Consider the following 18,867-nt stretch of genomic DNA (forward strand, 5'->3'; position numbering starts at 1 on the left):
GGCGCAGACAGTTCCACCACACAAGAGAACCATAGGATAGGATGGGCCTTACCACGGTGTTATACAACCAGTGTATAGTCGATGGTTTTAGCCCCCAGCTTTTTCCCACAGAGTTCTTGCATGCATAGAGTGCAATCAGCCCTCTCTTCGCCCGTTCCTCAGCGTTTCAATTCCATTGTAGTTCCAGGATTGTGCCGAGGTACTTTGCTTCGGGAGATAGATGAAGTTGCATTTCATCCAGTGTTTGTGGAGCTAAAACGCCGAGCTTACGCTTCCTGGTGAACATTACCAGTTCCGTCTTTGTTGGATTTACACCAAGACCGTTCGCCCTGACCCAACGCGACAGCGTCAGAAAGGCTCTTTGCATAAGAGCTTCGAGATTGTTGACGGAAATTTTCCGGAAATCAATATCACCACGTCGTCCGGTGTGCCTCTAGTTACCGTTTTCCTGATATTTTTGCATGCCCCACACTTAAACATTTTTATCTATCCAATACGTAAGGATATCAGGAATGCCAACTTCGTTAAGTAAGTGGTTTATGGATTCAATTTTAATGTTGTTAAAGGCTCCCTCTATATCTAGGAAGGCGGCCAGCGTAAAATTTGAATTTTTCATATTCCTCTCAATGTAACCTACCATCTCGTACAGTGCAGATTCTACAGACTTGCCATTTATGTATGCCTGTTGTGAGTTGAGCTAAGACAGGTGGTGTCTATACGACTCTTAATCTCCAGGTCGATCAGTCTTTCGAGAGTCTTGAGGAGAATGAATGAGAAGCTAATGGGTCTATAGTCCTTTGGTGCAGAGTGGCTTGGTTTCCCCACTTTGGGAATGTAAGTTCCATAGATCCTGAACATACGAGAGAGTCAAACACGTCGTATAGATCCTCTCAAGGATCAGATATATACTTGGCGAGGCAAATTGAAGCATCGCCGATATGATTCCATCTTCTGGTCCTGGCGATTTATACGGTTTGAATGTATTGACTGCCCGTATCGTATCTTATTTCTGTTAACCACCTTGCCAATGAGAACCAAATCTAGAGTCACAAGAGGCTGAGGGTCATCACGTTCACCGCCGATGGTAACCATATCTTTGCAACCTGGGAATTGAGTCTCAGCTAGGAGATTAAGAGTCTCAGAACCAGAGTCCATCCACGCTCCATCCTGCTTCTTGATACTTCCGATGGACTTCGGATCCTTGGATAGTAATCTTCGGAACCTTGCAGCGTCGTTGACTACTTCTATCGTTGACTCACAGAAATGTATCCAAGACTTTTTCTTTGCCCGTGTGAAACTAGCTTTGTAGGAGTTCCAATCAATATCGAGTTCATATCAATAGACCTTGAACAAATATTTTTAAAAAATCCGCACCTACTAATAGACTTTGGAAAAATATTTTTAATAAATCTACGGCCTAAGGTAGAGTATAAAAACATTTTTAATTATTCGTGGTTCCTAAAAAAATATTTTTTCCATCTGCCATTTATTATTCATACCCCTAATATTGCTGTAAAAAAACCAAACAGCAGCATCATATCAATTTTTCTGTGAACCCAAAAGCACAAGACAATAAAGGAAATACAAAAAAAAGAAATCAAATAAAGAAAAATAATACAAAAAAAAATCTCAAGATTTGAGTCTAGTTTCAATTTGACACTTGTCATAAAATCATTGAAAACTCGGTGAAGCGAACCGCACCGAATCGAACCAACCAAACAAATAAAAAAATCAAATTCGAATCTAGAAAAAAATGATTAATTTTTTCAAATTACTTCTAATCGTCGGATTATTTGTAAAGCAATTGAGTGGTTATGTTGTTATAGATACCACCCAATCGATGATCGATGATGAAGGTCGTAATGATGTTACCGAAACACTGGGCGAAGGAGATACCAGCACCTTGGGCTATATTGGAAAAATTGTAAAACCTTCCGAGATAAAAGAACCTGAAAATCTACAAGAAATAATCAATTTCATTGGCAGTGATAAGCTGAGCGGGAATGCCGAAACTATGCCAGACGTGACCGACCCCAAAGCAGAAGAAGAAGGTGGTGAAGATACACTGACCTATACAGAGCTAATGAAATATTTGGCCCTATGGCAATTGGAACATGAACAGAATTTCTATAAAATGCAGCAACCTGAAAATGTTACGAAAATCCACTGAGGGAGCGGGCTAATTACCAAGAAGAAGAGGAAGAAGAAGAGGGAATCCGAACATTTGTATTTAATATTAATTAAATTGTTTTAAGATTCATTTGTCGGTAGTATTAATGCCAAAAACAACAACAACAAATAAAACAACTGATAAGAGTTCTATGGACGGAGGGGAAGGGGAGGGGAAGTAGGTGAGAGGCGGAATTGTTTACCAAGTGCTTATTATATTTTTTAAATACAAATAAAATATACAGAAATTCATTAAACCAAATTTTTTGGTGGAAGATGGTGTATTTATTTGGTTGGGGTACAGGGTGAACCGTAATGTACCATAATAAATTTTTAAAACCAAAAAAAAAAAAATATATATTTAAAAACTTTTCTCTGCACTTCGTGGAAACCTTGGGGATCTTCGGATACCCCGTGGACCAAAATTGAAGAAAATCTGTCCCTGGCTGACAGGACTCTAAACGCTATCCGCGATAGTCTAGAGGAGCAAATTAAGGAACTCTTCGACCAGTTAGATACGCTTCCGGAGGAACTGCTACTGAATCTGACCCTAACTGATGATGATGAGCTGGATTCCACGGTGATCCCAGCCAAGTCTACACAGGGGCATTGCTGTAGTATTAACAAAGGACCCTGTTGACCGACCAACATCAAGTCTGACTACAACAGGTTCTGTGTCGGCACCTGCCGACAGTAAACTTCAGAGGCAATCTGCGACGGAGGCGATGTCCGACGATGGGGAATCTGTCGAGACCCCAGCAACGGTCAACGGATCAAAAGTTGGGAAGGCCCGAGAAGTAGCTGATGCGAAACATTACAAACGTGATGTTTGGTATCTCCGCAAATTCGTGGGGCGAGAAGCGAATTTGATTTCGGAGAGGGAGGTACACCTCATCAACGGTAAGATGAAATACGTAAGGAAGTTCGAAAGAATCTATCTGCACTCTCTCCATCGCGAACTCGAGATGGACAGGATCTCCCTCCCGAATCCTACTGCTCGCATAATAGTGGTAGAATCGGCGAAGGCCACTGTCTCTGACAAGGGGTGCACCTCATCAAGGGCAAAATGAGATACGTAAGGAAGTTAAAAAGAATCTATCCGCACGCTCTCCATCGCGAACTTGAGATGGACAGGATCTCCCTCCCGAATCCTACTGCTCGCATAATAGTGGTAGAATCGGCGAAGACCACTGTCTCTGACAGGGGGTGCTAAGACGAATTCTGACCTGTAGCTCAGCTCGAAGCCGAACCCTAGTGAAAAAGCACAGGAAAAGGCTATTGAGACTGCTAAGCCGACTTCAGACCTGAAGCCCAGCTCGAAGCCGAACCCTAGTGAAAAGACACAAGAAAAGGCTATTGAAATCATCCCGAAGCAAAATGTCACGTACAAGGGTGATGAACGTGTGGAGGGATCTGTCTCAAAGCCCGATTCTACGCCTAGCGATAAATGTAGAGCTAAAGTTTTGGGTGAATCCACTAATGATCGAAATAGGAAGAATGGAAAGTCAGGCAAGGAACCATCGTCTCCTGGGAGATCAAATGTCGCCCCCACAGAGCAAATCTGTGAAGCGCATCCGCTCTTCAGAAGGTCCGCAACCTTCACATAAGAAGTCGATGACTTCTCGTCTGGCAGACCCTTTTACCTCATATGCGGCTGTGGCTGGACAACAAAGGGCGGAGAAACAGCCTAGTACAGAGAAGGCATAAACCTCCTCGGGAAAGGCATCCTATCCTATGGTTCTCTTGTGTGGTGGAACTGTCAGCGCCACAAGTAGACATCCAGTAAATTAGATAAGGTACAAAGAGCCGCCTCGATTTTAGTTACAGGAGCCAGAAGTACGCTACAAACCGCTCTGAACGCAATGGTGAATTTTAGGCCCTGGGCCTCAGCATTAAGTGTCAGGCCGCGCGTAACGCCCTAAGGCTGCATGAACAAAACCTCTGGCGAAGTTGTACCTTTGGGCATGGTCGTATCTTGAACGAGCCTGGTATGACATTGGACCAACGCGTAAAACTAAGTGACTATATATCACTAGTCCTGAAACTTGACGATGTGTAGATGTCGTTATAGAGTAGAACTTTGTGGGGTTCTTCGACGAAAGAACCGCCTCTGAAAATTGGCACAACGAGCCTAGGTGCAACGTGTCAAGATCCATTTGGCTGACTCTGTCTACCAAAAGGCTAGGCCTTGAGTTAACCTACAAGCTGGATTGCAACTGTCGTGTTTTCCAAGCTGAAATCTTTGCGATTTGGAAGGCAGCGGGATTGATAAAAAGTGACGCCACATACCCATACCTAACCTAACCTATTGGTAACCCATAAAAAATATATTTAAAAAATCCACGCCTAAAGGGTAGGAAAATTTTATTTAATACGTAGAAAAAAATTTAACCTAAAAAATACTTTATTGTTCGGATTTTCCTTCTTCATTCGGAACATTTTTGTGTGGAGTTATTTTGTTGTTGATGCTGCGGCGGCGTATGATCATGCTCCTCCATGCTGCCTTTACCACTGCTTGTAGAACTTTTTCGACTTGCATTCAACTCTTCATGCTTCCCCTCCTCCTGCCGATGAGTAGGTCCATTATCCTCCTCAATTTCATTTAATTCCGTAGATCTCGTATAAGTTTTAGTTAAATTATTACCCGTCGACGCCGTCGTCGAATCCTCTTCCACAAAGCTTGGCGTCCTCGAAGAATTTCCACCAATTTCCGAACTGGCTGTGACCACAACCAAGGGCATTTGTTTTTGTCGTATCCTCTTGGCAATGGGCGGCACAAAGAGATCATATTTTACAAGGGTCCTTGATGTGTCCGTATAGATTTGGTTGTTGTTGGCCCATTGCAGCTTTTCAAATAGCCATGAACAGATCCAACCAACGATCAGGGTAATGAAGAAACCCAATACGGCATACCACATATAAGAGATGCGATAGAGATAGAAGTAATCGGAGTCTTCTTTGGGGGCCACCTCCTCCGCTTTGCCGAGATTGTAAAACACCTCACCAATGTGGGTGGTATTAAATAGGGCGTTATTGGGGCAGCCATCAGTTTCGAGAGGTAGACTTTTAATCGGTGGCCTTGGTTGCCCGAAACCAATCCAAAATGAAAACGCCAAGCTGAGGGCCAAACCCGCCAAAGCACCCCTTTGATTGGCTCTGGGGAAATACATGCCCAAGGTGAAGAGCCCCAGCAGAGGACCACCAATTATGCCAAAAATGGATAAGGCTGCCTGGAGTAGACCTCCCATTGACCCGGCCAAGAAGGCCAAACCCAAACACACACCACCATAAATTATGGACAACAACTTCGAATAGAAAGTGGTTCGGGCATCACTTAGCTCCTCTCCTCCCTTGCGATAGCTAACCAGGGGTTTGATGTAATCCTCCAAGGTGACAGCAGCCAGAGATGATATTGCCGAGGATATGGTGGACAAGCTGGCAGAAAACATACCCGATACAAAGAGCCCGGAAATTCCTGGTATCTGGCCCATGGTGTCCACCACAAAGAGGGGCATCAATTGGTCGCGGGATGTTATTCTACCCTCCAGCAAAGGATCACAGGATTTGTAGTACCAATAGATACACAAGCCGCTAAAACAGGTGGAGATACTGAGCAACATCAAAATTGGTAAACTCCACCATAAAGCCGTTGCGGATTTCTTCAAGGTGCTCACCGAAAGCAGCCTCTGCACCTGGGTCTGATTGACACCATAAATGGCCAAATAGGTTGCCATGCCACCAAACAGTTGTGTAATAAAACTATGCCTTGTCGTCGGATCCACACTGAAATTGAAGAACTCCAGGCGACCACCTTCACGGGCTGTTTCCCATATCTCGCCAAATCCTTCCGCTTTTATCGCAGCCCATATGATGATGGCGAAGATGGAGGCAAACATTAGCAACGATTGGAATATATCGGTTACCAGGACAGCTTTCATGCCACCCAATGTCGCATAGAAGGTACACACCACACCCACAATAATAACGGAGAAGACTAAATTCAGCCCGGTCACCGCTTCCAGGGCCAAGGCAGGGGCATACAACACAATGCCCATATAGAGAATCATTTGCAGCGAGAATGCCAAGGAGGCACACAGCCGGGTGGCATAACCAAATCTCAATTCCAAATATTCATAAACACTGGCCGTTTTCAGGCGATAGAAAACGGGCAGGATCAAATAGGCAGCAATCGGGGTGGCAATCACATAGGAAAAATTGATGATGACAAATTGGGTGCCATATTGATAATTCTCGGCGGATACACCCAGCAAGGTGACGGCCGACATAAAACTAGCCATTAAACTAAAGGCCACTGGGGTCACAGACATGGAACGATCGGCCAAAAGATATTCTCGGGTGGTTTTCTGCTTGCCTCCAGTGAAACGATAATAGATACCAATGCCAGCCGATACGGCAAGGACAATGGCCAAAATGGTATAATCCCATACTCCAAATTGGGACATTTTTTTTTGGTTTTTTTTTCTGCTTCAAAGGCTGGAAATTTGAGGTTCTGCAGGGATTTTTGTTTAACTTCTTTTCTTTCTTTCCAGTATTTTCAATACTTAATTGATCATTGTTGTTCTTGTTGTTGTTTCTATATGAGAAAAATTCATTATTAATTCCAAAACTGATTTTTTTTAAATTCGATACCACAACAATATTTTGCCATATAAGTCGGATAAAATCGAAAAAAATTACAAGATTTTGCCAAGGATTTTTTTTCAATACCAAAATTTGCTTCAATATTTTTAGGTATTTATACCATAGCCAGAGGTTACTTTTGCTTGGATAACCATAGTAAAATTGGATGGAGAACATGCCCTCCATTGATACCGAACCGCTACAAGGACGTTGAGAGGGAAATTTTTGCCCCGAGACTAAATAACCTTTAAAATTAAAAAAATCTGAATTTGTTTACATATACAAATTCGAAGCGATATTTTTTAAGGAAATACTATAGATACAAATTTCATTTGTTCCAAGACCCATAGTAAAATTTAATGGAGAACGTGTCCTCCATTGATACCGAATCGCTACAAGAATGCTAAGTGGGAAAAATTAATAATTTTATATACCCAAATTCGAACCTATATTTATTGGGCAAATATTATAGATACAGATTTTATTTGTTCTGAGAGCCATGGTGAAATTCGATGGAGAACATGTTCTCTATTGACACCAAACCGCTACAAAAACGCTAAGTGCGAAATTTTGGCCCCTAGGAAAAATAACCTTTAAAATAAAAAAAATTGAATTTTTGTACATATACAAATTCGAAGCGAGATTTTTCTGAGATTTATTACAGATACCGATTTCTTTTGTTTCGAGACCCATAATAAAATTCGATGGAGAACATGTCCTCCATTGATACCGAACCGCTGCAAGGACGTTGAGAGGAAAATTTTTGCCCCGAGACTAAATAACCTTTAAAATGAAATTTTTTTAATATATTCAAATTCGAAACGATATTTTTCTGGTACCTATTACAGATACCGATTTCTTTTGTTTGGAGACCCATAGTGAAATATGATGAAGAAAAATTTCTCTATTGATACCGAACCCCTACAAGGATGCTAAGTGGGAAATTTTGCCCCCAAGACTAAAAAACCTTTAAAATAAAAAAAAATCGAATTTTTTCACATATTCAAATATTAACCGATATCATTTGGGGAAATATTATAGATACCAATGTCTTTTGTTTGGAGACCCATAGTGAAATTCTATGGAGAACATGTCCTCCATTGATACCGAACTGCTACAAGGACGTTGAGAGCAAAATTTTGGCATCTAGACAAAATATCCTTTAAAATTAAAAAAAAACCAAATTTGAATCGATATTTTTCTGGTACCTATTACAGATACCGATTTCTTTTGTTTGGAGACCCATAATAGAATTTGATGAGGAACATTTCCGTCATTGACAACAAACCGCTCATTGAAAGCTTTAAGGGAGAAAATGACTTAAACTCAAAGTAGAACTAAAATTTTGGCTAAAATATCGAACCTTTAATTTATGACCGATTTTTGGGGACATAAATTGCTTCTACATATTTCTTGTGGTCGGTGGCCCATAATGGAATGGAATGGAATTTGATGAGGAACATTTCCGTCATTGAGACCAACCAGCTACTAGGAAGCCCTATGGGAGAAATTGGCTCTGAATCAAAATATATAAAAAAAAAAAATAAAAATTACTGCTAACCTCAAATTATAACCGATTTTATAAGGACATACATTGGTTCTAGAGATATTTTCTGGTCCTTGACCCATAATGAAATTTGGTGGAGAATATCTCCGCCATTGAGACCAAACCGCTAATTGGAGGATATATCGCCACCAAATCAAAAATATACAAAAATCACACAGATAAATTATAACCTTAAATCAAATCGATTTTGTAAGGACATCCATTGACTCTAGAAATTTCTTGTGGTCCGTGGACTGTAGTAAAATTTGATGGAGAATATTTCCTACATTAAGACCAAACCGCTATTTGAATGTCTAGTGGCAGAAAATGGCATTAATTCAAAATAGAACAAAAATTGTAGCAAAAAAAAAATTATAACCTCAAATTAAAACAGATTTTATGGGGACATCCATTGACTCTAGAAATTTCTTGTGGTTGGTAACCTATAGTGAAATTTGATGGAGAATATTTCTTTCATTGACAAAAAACCTCTAGCGGATAGGGTTGGGGGGAAATGTTTTCCAAACCCCAGAGAATTATTTTTTTTTTTCAAAATGCCTTTGGCAAAATCTTGGTAATTATCTATTTCAAAACATGACTGATCATGTTTTTATTGAAATTTTTTATATAGCAAAATATGAATAAATATTAAAGAAAATCGAAAAAATCTAATAATATTCAAAGAAATTTTTTTAAATATTTTACAATTTTTTTATACATTTAATATTTTTTTTATATATTTTATAATTTTTTTTATATATTTTATAATTTTTTTATATATATATTTTTTTAAATATTTTACAATTTTTTTATACATTTAATATTTTTTTTTTTAATATTATTTTTATATATTTTCTTTAATTATATTTTCAAGTCTGTTACTACCTTGTCAAAACGTCACACATTTAATCGGCAGGATTATCTTGGATATCTGCTGCTCAATATTATTATTGATTGGGCTTCTTCAGATTATTATTGGGAGATATAGCATGTTTGTGCATGTTATAGTCAATTATTATTTATTGTTGTTGTTCATATAGTAGATAAGATTAAATATAATTTGCAATATTTAGTATGCGTATAATTGAATCAAGTGATTGTTGAAATGGGAAACCCGTGAAGAGGATAATTTGGATAAGTGGAAAATCCGCAATTATTGGGAATATTGAATTATCAGGAATATATGGAAATAAGAATAATCGGAAATGATTTTCAATTTTTAGTTATTATAGAGATTTCTATTGACTTTTGATCTTCTCAAGATATGGAGATGTGATAAGAAGTTTGTTTTCTGCCTTTCCGCCAGATTGTTATTGGCCCACTAAGATAAGTGGGAGTCATAAATTGTTAACAATTTGTTTATGTTTTTGGAATGGCCATGAAAATATACTTCCGCCTGTGGGTTGTTACCATCTGGCTTGAGAGAGAGCAAACCGGTAATTTGAAGCCATGTGGGGAAAAAATTACCAAAAAAATCTAACCTCAAATTTATAAACGAATTTTAAAAGGACTTATATTAGTTCTACATATTTCTTGTGTTCCGCGGCCCATAATGCAATTTAGTGGAGAACATTTCCGCCATTGAGACCAACCAGCTACTATAAAGCCTTATGGGAGAAATTGGCTCTGAGTCAAAATATAAAAAAAAAATAAAAATTACTGCTAAACTCAATTTATCACCGATTTTATAAGGACACTCATTGGTTCTAGAGATTTCTTCTGGTCGGTGACCCATAATGAAATATAGTGGAGAACATTTCAGCCATTGAGACCAAACCGCTAATTGAAGGCCCCGTTGGAAAAATTAGCACCAACTTAAAAATATATTAAAATCACACAAATAAATTCTAACCTGAAATTATAACCGATTTTATAGGCATATATATTGGGACTACAGGTTTCTTCTGGTCGGTGACCTATAATGAAATTTGATGAGGAACATTTCCGCCATTGAGACCAACCAGCTACTAGGAACCCTTATGGGAGAAAATGGCTTTGGCTTTTTATTTTAACAAAAACATTGCAATAAAAAAAATCTAACCTCAATATATAACCGAATTTATAAGGACATCTATTGGTTTCAGAGATTTCTTCTGGTCGGTGACCTATAATGGAATTTGATGTAGAATATTTCCTTCATTGATAGCTACTCCCCATATGGAGGTATTGAGGGAGTAATTAACTTCTTTTCAACAAAAATTTTTCAAAAATGACCCATAAAATGCTAACCTCAAAATTTTATTGGGATATATATTTTAGGTCCACAGGTTTCTTATGGTCGGCGACCCATTCTGGAATTTGATGAAGAACATTTCCTCCATTAAGAACAAACCGCTAATTCGAAAAATTAGCACCAACTAAAAATATATGAAAATCACACAAATTAAATCTAACCTCAAACTTTAACCAATTTTATAGGCATATATATTAGGTCCACACGTTTCTTATGGTCCGTGACCAATTATGGAATTTGATGGAGAACATTTTCTCCATTGAGACCAAATCGCTATTTGGAATCCAAGTGGGAAAAAATGGCTTAGATTCAAAATAGAAAAAAAAATGCGGAAAAAAAATTCTAACCTTAAAATATACCAGATTTTATAGCGATATCTATTAGGTCCACAGGTTTCTTGTGGCCGGTGACCTATAATGGAATTTGATGGAGAACATTTCCTCCATTGACACCAACCGGCTATATGGAAGCATTGTTTTGGAAATTGGCCTCAAAAGAAATGAACCAAATATAATCTGTCGATATAAGAAATCTCCATATTAGGGGGGAAAATATTTTTTTTTTAATTAATTTCACTAATTATTTTATTAAAAAAATGTTATTATTTATTTGGATTGTTTTTTCCATTAGCCTCAACAGTTTTTTTTTATTATAAATCAACAAATTTTTTTCATACATTTTTTCGCTCACTATTTTTTTTTTTAATTTTTTTTCGATTTTCTTTAAATATTTGTTGTTGTGGTTGTTTTTATAATCTCAATATATGATAATCACCTTTTTAGTTAAACGTTTTTTAGATGAATGATTTGGGGTGGTGGTTGACGGCGAACTATTTATTTAAAACTTTATTTTTTTCCGATATTCAACTCTTTTTTATCTTCACAATAGGCGTCAAGGTAATATAAACTTGGCTGACGGAGTCCGTCGATCAGACATTAATCCAGCAGCAGTCGGTACCAGCCAGTACTGCACATATACAATCGTCGATTATACAATTGTCGCGGTAAAACAAAACGAAAACAAATAGTTCTGAGAATAATAACCGATTATTTAGGGTAGAGCAATAAGTGATTGTTTATGATCCTCCCGAAAACCCCACACACACACGCTTTTCTTCGACTCTCCAGCAAATAATAATAAGAAAAAAACTAGATTAAATATAGATTTCTAATTCGATTTAGATAACAAGATTTATAATTGTTTTTTTTTTTATTGTTAAGTGTCTGGTCAGATTTTCCGATTTTTTTTTTTTTTTTTTTTTGCCAAAACAAATCAAAGGAATTTTGCTTGGTATCACACCACCCCAGACGTAGAAAGTAGATATTGGCTGTTGCTGCTTCGACTTCCTATTTCAACCAGTTACAATCGACAAATGCATCGAATGGTTGTACGTTGTTCATGTTTCGTTTTGTCGATTGAATTGAGATAAAGAATAAATTGTAGATTATTTTTTTAAGATAATAACAAACTATGAGATTAACGGAAATTGAGAATACAAAAAAATATAATGAGAGAACAACAACAATAATAATGGCAATATAGACTTACAATTTTCTTTAAATAAATTCTAACCTCTAATTAAACCCGATTTTATAAGGACATAAATTGGTTGTAGAGATTTCTTTTGGTCGGTGACCCATAATGGAATTTGATGGAGAATATTTCCGCCATTGATACCAAAGGGCTAAGTGGAAGCCATATAGGGAAAAACCCTTTAACTCAAAATAAATCAAAAACATTTGAGCAAAAATCTAACCTCAAATTATAACCGATTTTATAGGGATATATATTGGGTCCAGAGATTTCTTTTGGTCGGTGAACCATAATGGATTTTGATGAAGAATATTTCCGCCATCGAGACCAAACCGCTAATTGAAATCCATGTTTGAGAAAAAGCCCTTGGCTCAAAATAGAACAAAAAAAAATTAGCAAAAAAAATGCTAACCTCAGCTTATAACCGATTTTATAGGGATATACATTGGGTCCAGAGATTTCTTTTGGTCGATGACCCATAATGGAATTTGATGAAGAACATTTCAGCCATTGAGACCAACCCGATATTAGAAAGTCCTGTGGTTGAAAATAGCTTTGACTCAAAATAGAACAAAAAATGCTAGCAAAAAAAATCTAACCTCAAATTATAACCGATTATATAGGGATATATATTGGGTCCAGAGATTTCTTTTGGTCGGTGACCCATAATGGAATTTGATGAGGAATATTTCTGCCATTGAGACCAAAGCGCTAATTAGAACTTATGTTTTAGAAAAACCCCTTAAATAAAAATAGATAAAATTGTAGCAAAAAAATCTAACCTCAAATTATAACCGATTTTTATAAATATGTAGCTGACACAGCAGTGTATTAAAAAAAAAGATACACCGAGAGAGAGCTAAAGATAAAGACACAGGTCTTGAAAAAAATCCACACGCAATATGCTATGCAAATATAAACAACTGGCAAGCAGACAGCCAGGCTGAAAGACAAAATTCTCAAAACTCAAGGAAATATGCCGCCACATATTATTTGCCGACAACAACGAAGATTCGCATAGCAAAACCAATATTTTAATAATAAATAGAGAAGTTTCGAATAATTGAGAACAGTCTCAAGTTTGAAAATGATTATAGAGGTATTACAAGAAATTCTATTCTCTCTCTCTCTCTCTGCCAATTTGCTCTATTAAAAATAAAGTTAATAATTTCTATTATGTATTGTCTTCAAGTCCCCCCCACCAACATCCTCTTCTCCTCCTTCCACCTGTTTTAGGTGGTCTCCTTTTTTTTTGCCAATCTATTCCATTATTACATTGCAGTTTGTTATCATTTGTTTAAATGTTTTGTTGCATTTTGTTTTTAATTATATTTGCATCTGTTAAATGTCGTTAATAAATATTGCTATTTATTTGAGGTGTTTGTAGGAGGAGGTGGTGGAGGAAGGGAGGTAGGTAGGTGGGGTTGTAAAATATAAAAACAAGAAATATTGCCGACAACAAAATTTTGTTTACATTTAGATTAAATAAAATTGTAAAATTTTTAGAACTGGCTGTGGATGATATATACAGACAATGTAGTAAATTAAACGAGATAAATGTCTTACGGGTGATTTTTTTTTTAAATATTTTTCTCAGCCCCAACATTAGGCGTGGATTTTTTAAAAATTCCAAGCCAAGTGCGTGAAAATAGCTTAACTTAAAATATACAAAAATAAAAAAAGTAAATAAATCTAACCACAAATTTTAACCGATTTTATAGGAATATATATATGGGGTCCAGAGATTTCTTTTGGTCGGTGACCCATAATGAAATTTGATGGAGAATATTTCCTCCATTGAGACCAACCCGATATTATAAAGGCCTGAGGGTGAAATGGCTATGAATGGAAAAAATACAAAATTGTTTGCAAAAAAAAAGCTAACTTAAAACTATAACCGATTTTATAGAGGTCCAGAGATTTCTTCTGGTCGGTGACCAATAATGGAATTTAATGGAAAATATTTCCGCCATTGAAACCAACCTGATATTATAAAGCCCTGTGGTTGAAAATGGCTTTGACATAAAATAGATAAAACAATTTTGGCAAAAAAGCTAACCTCAAAATATACACGATTTTATAAGGACATACATCGGTTCTAGATATTTCTTCTGGTCGGTGACCCATACTGGAATTTGATGGAGAATATTTCCGCCATTGAGACCAAACCGCTAATTAGAACCCATGTTTGAGAAAAAGCCTTTGACTCAAAATAAATCAAAAAATCTTTCAGCAAAAAAAAAAATCTAACCTCCAATTATAATCGATTTTATAGGGACATACATTGATTCTAGAGATTTCTTTTGGTCGGTGACCCATAATGGAATTTGATGAAGAATATTTCCGCCATTGTGACTAAACCGCTAATTGAGTGTCCTGTTTGAAAAATTACCGCTTTTTAGGCGTGGAGAAGACCTCATTAGTCTGTTTATTAGATAAATGGTACCCTGACCTTAGAATTCTTGCTGTGAGGGCACATTTTAAAAATAATTAAATTTGGACAAGGACATGCGGAGACGTCATGCTGATCATATCCTTTGTCATACAAAAAAATGCCGCCAAAAAATGTCTTCAGAACAACACATGGAAATTCTAGAAATTTTCTATACGATGAGGAAATCCGTTTTGGAATTTTTTTCTATAGGGCCTTTGGCGGGAATGGCATTCTTTACGTTCGTTGTTTTTATTGTTGTTGTAGAAGCCTTATTGCTTTTACACAATTGACTGAGATGACAGACGTTGGCCAGGTAAGACTCGGTTCGTTTCCGATCATAGACCTCCCTGTCGTGGAAATTCATAAATTTCGTTGTTGCTGTTGTTGTAGCATTTCATAAAAAAATTGATTGTTGTAACAGCCACTAAACGAGTTGGACTCCGGTAAATTTATATATTGAAATGTAGCAGATTTTAGTTGTTGTAGTTTCGTTTGGTATAGATTTCGCTGAGTTGACAATCCCTGGCCGAGTCGAACTGGGGTCGTTCTGGAGCGTAGATCCGATTGTCGTCGGAATAGATTTTAGTTGTTGTAGTTGCTTTTGAGGTCCAAAATTGAGTAAGTTTCAGGAACTTTGAAATTCCTTCGTTAAGAAATTGATATTTTCAGCAGTTTTCCTACCTATTCTTTAATTTTGTTTTTCAAATTTATTTACATTTTCTAGCAACAACTGGAATTGCTTTTTCCAGAGGACAATTTTCCAATTCCCGAATATTGTCTTTCCCCTACATACTATCTTAGAATTAAATAAAGTTTTTGGAATCCCTCATGGCCCTTTGGGCTAGGTTCTCGTTTATGAAATAAATTGAATTGAATAAATAATTTAAAAAAAAATCCATTTTCGACTCACCGTTACTTGATACCATCCAAACTGACTGATACCCAATTTACGGCCCTTGCCAAATTTGCCTTTGGGTATGGGTGAACCTTTGCGTCGGGGGCCTTGTGAACGATCTTCATACTAGAAAAAAACACATATTTCAATATTTCACTTCAAAACCCTGAAGACGTAATAAAAAATTGTTGATTCCTACATTTAAATTGGTAACCAAACCATCCATATCCTCATCATCCTCCAAACGGGAACGCAGGGCCAACTCATTGACACGACCCTTAATGCCGCCCTTACTCTGCAAGGCTGAGGGCTTAAAACTAACCCTTCGTGTGGTATTGCGCTCCTTTTTGCGGCCATCATTACCGCGATCATCGTGATCTAAAAACAATAATATTGAAAAAAAATTGATAAAAATTGTTTACACCACTTCGCAGCAGGTATTTCGCAATGTCTTGCTTGTCTCATCATCAACAAATAAATACCCACCATTTTGATAGTCGTTCAGTGCTGCATATCGTGAACCACCACCTTGTCCACTATTGTAATTTGGACGCTGGCCACCGCGGGGTTTGGGCATATTTAATTACTGGAATCTTTTATTTATATATTATAGGGAATTATTTTCAATATTTTTGCTTTATTTTTTATAAAAATGTCTCCAAAAACACGCACGAACGAAATTAACTTTGTTAAAACAATGCAAAAAAATCTCTGTCTCTTCTTCTTCCTCTTGTAGTCTTTTCGTTCGTCGTTGGTGCAGTGTAAAAGCGCGTGTGTGTGCGTTGTTGTTGTTTTTGTGTGTGTGTAAGCAGAAGATGTCAAAAACAAGAGTGTTTGTCAACAGGGTTGTTATTTTAGGTTATCACAGTTCAGGGTTGCATCTGTGAGAAATAATGGCAGTGTTGCCATACATATCATGACATGTGAACCCCCACTAAAAGTCCTTATGATGCAAAGAAAGTTAATTTAAAGGTCGTTTACATTAGACCGGATTTGGTTAACGTAGTGGGTTTAAATTTTCAATTTCTTTGAATATATGCCAAATAAATCCTCATAAAGTAGGTTAACCCGGTAAAAAGTTCTAATGTTAATGCCGTATTAAATGAAAATAAAAAAGGATATTTCGCACAATTTATTATGAAATTTATTTTCTTTTTTTTTAAGAGATATAGAATTTGGTATTTGTTTTTTATTTGAGAAAATAGTTAGGAAGGAGTTTCAGCGAAAATTATATAAATATTTTTATATGAAAAAAAGCGAGATGTAATTCGAGGTAGTTTTTAGAAATATAATAAATAATATTGGTAGGATTTTTTTATTCCAAATCAACTGCAGTTTAAAAGACGTGGAGTTTTTAAAAAAGATTCTCTAAAAGCACCAACTGGTTAAAAATCGTGTAATATTTTAAAAATATTTTGTAGAAGTTTCGTAGTTCCATTGACATACTATTTAATTGGTTTTTATTTTTTTCAGTATTTTATGATTAATAAGCTGTTTAATAGGTTATTTAAAGAAGATCAGCTGTTTATTAGGCGTGGATTTTTCTTTAAAGATGATCAGCTGTTTAATATGCGTGGATTTTCTTTAAAGATGATCAGTTGTCTAATAGGCGTGGATTTTTCTTTAAAGAAGATCAGCTGTTTAATAGGCGTGGATTTTTCTTTAAAGATGATCAGTTGTCTAATAGGCGTGGATTTTTCTTTAAAGAAGATCAGCTGTTTAATATGCGTGGATTTTTCTTTAAAGAAGATCAGCTGTTTAATAGGCGTGTATTTTTCTTTAAAGAAGAACAGCTGTCTAATAGGCGTGGATTTTTCTTTAAAGAAGATCACCTGTTTAATAGGCGTGGATTTTTCTTTAAGGAAGATCAGCTGTTTAATAGGCGTGGATTTTTCTTTAAAGAAGATCAGCTGTCAAATAATCGTGGATTTTTCTTTAAAGAATATCAGCTGTTTAATCGGCGTGGATTTTTCGCTAAAGAAGATCAGGTGTATAACAGGCGTGGATTTTTCTTTAAAGAAGATCAGATGTTTAATAGGCGTGGATTTTTCTCTAAAGAAGATCAGCTGTCTAATAGGCGTGGATTTTTCTTTAAAGAAGATCAGATGTTTAATAGGCGTGGATTTTTCTTTAAAGAAGATCAGTTGTCTAATAGGCGTGGATTTTTCTTTAAAGAAGATCAGGTGTATAACAGGCGTGGATTTTTCTTTAAAGAAGATCAGCTGTTTAATAGGCGTGGATTTTTCTTTAAAGATGATCAGTTGTCTAATAGGCGTGGATTTTTCTTTAAAGAAGATCAGCTGTTTAATAGGCGTGGATTTTTCTTTAAAGATGATCAGCTGTTTATTAGGCGTGGATTTTTCTTTAAAATGATCAGCTGTCTAATAGGCGTGGATTTTTCTTTAAAAAAGATCAGCTGTTCAATAGGCGTGGATTTTTCTTTAAAGAAGATCAGCTGTCTAATAGGCGTGGATTTAAGGACTTTTTTACAGTATCAGCTGATCTCACAGTATCAGAATATTTTCTAATGGATCAGCTTAGTATCAGATACGGATTTTTTAAGAATATTTTCTAATGGATCAGCTTAGTATCAGATACGAATTTTTTAAGAATATTTTCTAATGGATCAGCTGATTTCTAGGCATGAATATTTTTAAAAAGATATTCTAAGGGATCAGCTGAATTCTAGACATGGATTTTTTAAGAATATCTTCTATGGGATCAACTGAGTATCAGGCATCGATTTTTAAATAATATTTTCTATGGGATCAGCTGATTTTTAGGAATGGATTAAAAAAAAATATTCTGTTAGGTATCAGCTGATTTCCAAATAGAGGATTTTTTAAGAAAATGTTCTAAGGGATGAGCTGATCACCAGTTGTGGATTTTTAAGAATATTTTCTGAAGAATAATCTGATTACAATTCGTGATTTTTTAATCATATTTTCTAAGGAAGCAGCTGACTTCTAGCCATGAATTTTTAAAGAATATTTTCTAAGGGATCAGCTGATTTTTGGCATGGACACTAAGGGATCAGCTGATCACAAGGCTAAGACTTTTAGGAACATTTTGTAGGGCACCTTGGCGAGGATTTTTTAAGAATACTTTAAGAAATTCTGCCTTGAATTTTTCCACAATATTTCCTAGAGCATAAGGAGGAGATTTTAAAAAGAATATTTTCTGAAAAAACAGTTGTAAAGTTCGCGTGGATATTATGCAAAAAAATTTCTAGAGCATCCCCTTTTTACTAGGCGTAAATCTTTTATGAGCATTTTCTGAATAAATCGCCATAGAAGGCCAGATTATATTCTTAATGAAGCCCTAAGAGACTTCCTAAACAAGCCCAAAGAGATCTTCCTGTTGGAGTATCAATGGGTCTTACAGAAAATCGCAACTTCTACTTATGGAAGACGAAA

The 18,867-nt window shown here is 36.4% G+C and overlaps 2 protein-coding genes across 2 annotated transcripts in view; both read right to left on the reverse strand.

Moving 5' to 3' along the window:
- The window catches only part of LOC133335839 (nuclear RNA export factor 1), a 35,181-nt gene extending 19,150 nt beyond the window's left edge, over nucleotides 1–16,031 (reverse strand). The window contains exons 1-3 of the mRNA XM_061544133.1: nucleotides 15,938–16,031; nucleotides 15,671–15,829; nucleotides 15,467–15,570 (exon numbers count right to left, since the gene is read on the reverse strand). Coding sequence (XP_061400117.1) covers nucleotides 15,467–15,570; nucleotides 15,671–15,829; nucleotides 15,938–16,028 — 354 coding nt within the window. The 5' untranslated portion in view covers nucleotides 16,029–16,031. The remainder of the gene's footprint in view (nucleotides 1–15,466; nucleotides 15,571–15,670; nucleotides 15,830–15,937) is intronic.
- LOC133335843 (putative sodium-dependent multivitamin transporter) lies at nucleotides 4,596–6,632 on the reverse strand. Its single transcript, XM_061544137.1, has one exon. The coding sequence runs from the start codon at nucleotides 6,630–6,632 to the stop codon at nucleotides 4,596–4,598; it is 2,037 nt and encodes a 678-aa protein (XP_061400121.1).
- Nucleotides 16,032–18,867: the final 2,836 nt, after the last annotated feature.

Source organism: Musca vetustissima, unplaced genomic scaffold, assembly GCF_032173495.1.
Source record: "Musca vetustissima isolate MV318-11 ecotype Yass unplaced genomic scaffold, APGP_CSIRO_Mvet_v1 utg2624, whole genome shotgun sequence".
Taxonomy (NCBI): domain Eukaryota; kingdom Metazoa; phylum Arthropoda; class Insecta; order Diptera; family Muscidae; genus Musca; species Musca vetustissima.

Bases quoted from the DNA above. Each gene is read 5' to 3' on its own strand.
- LOC133335843 (XM_061544137.1), bottom strand. From the start codon at position 6,632: ATGTCCCAATTTGGAGTATGGGATTATACCATTTTGGCCATTGTCCTT.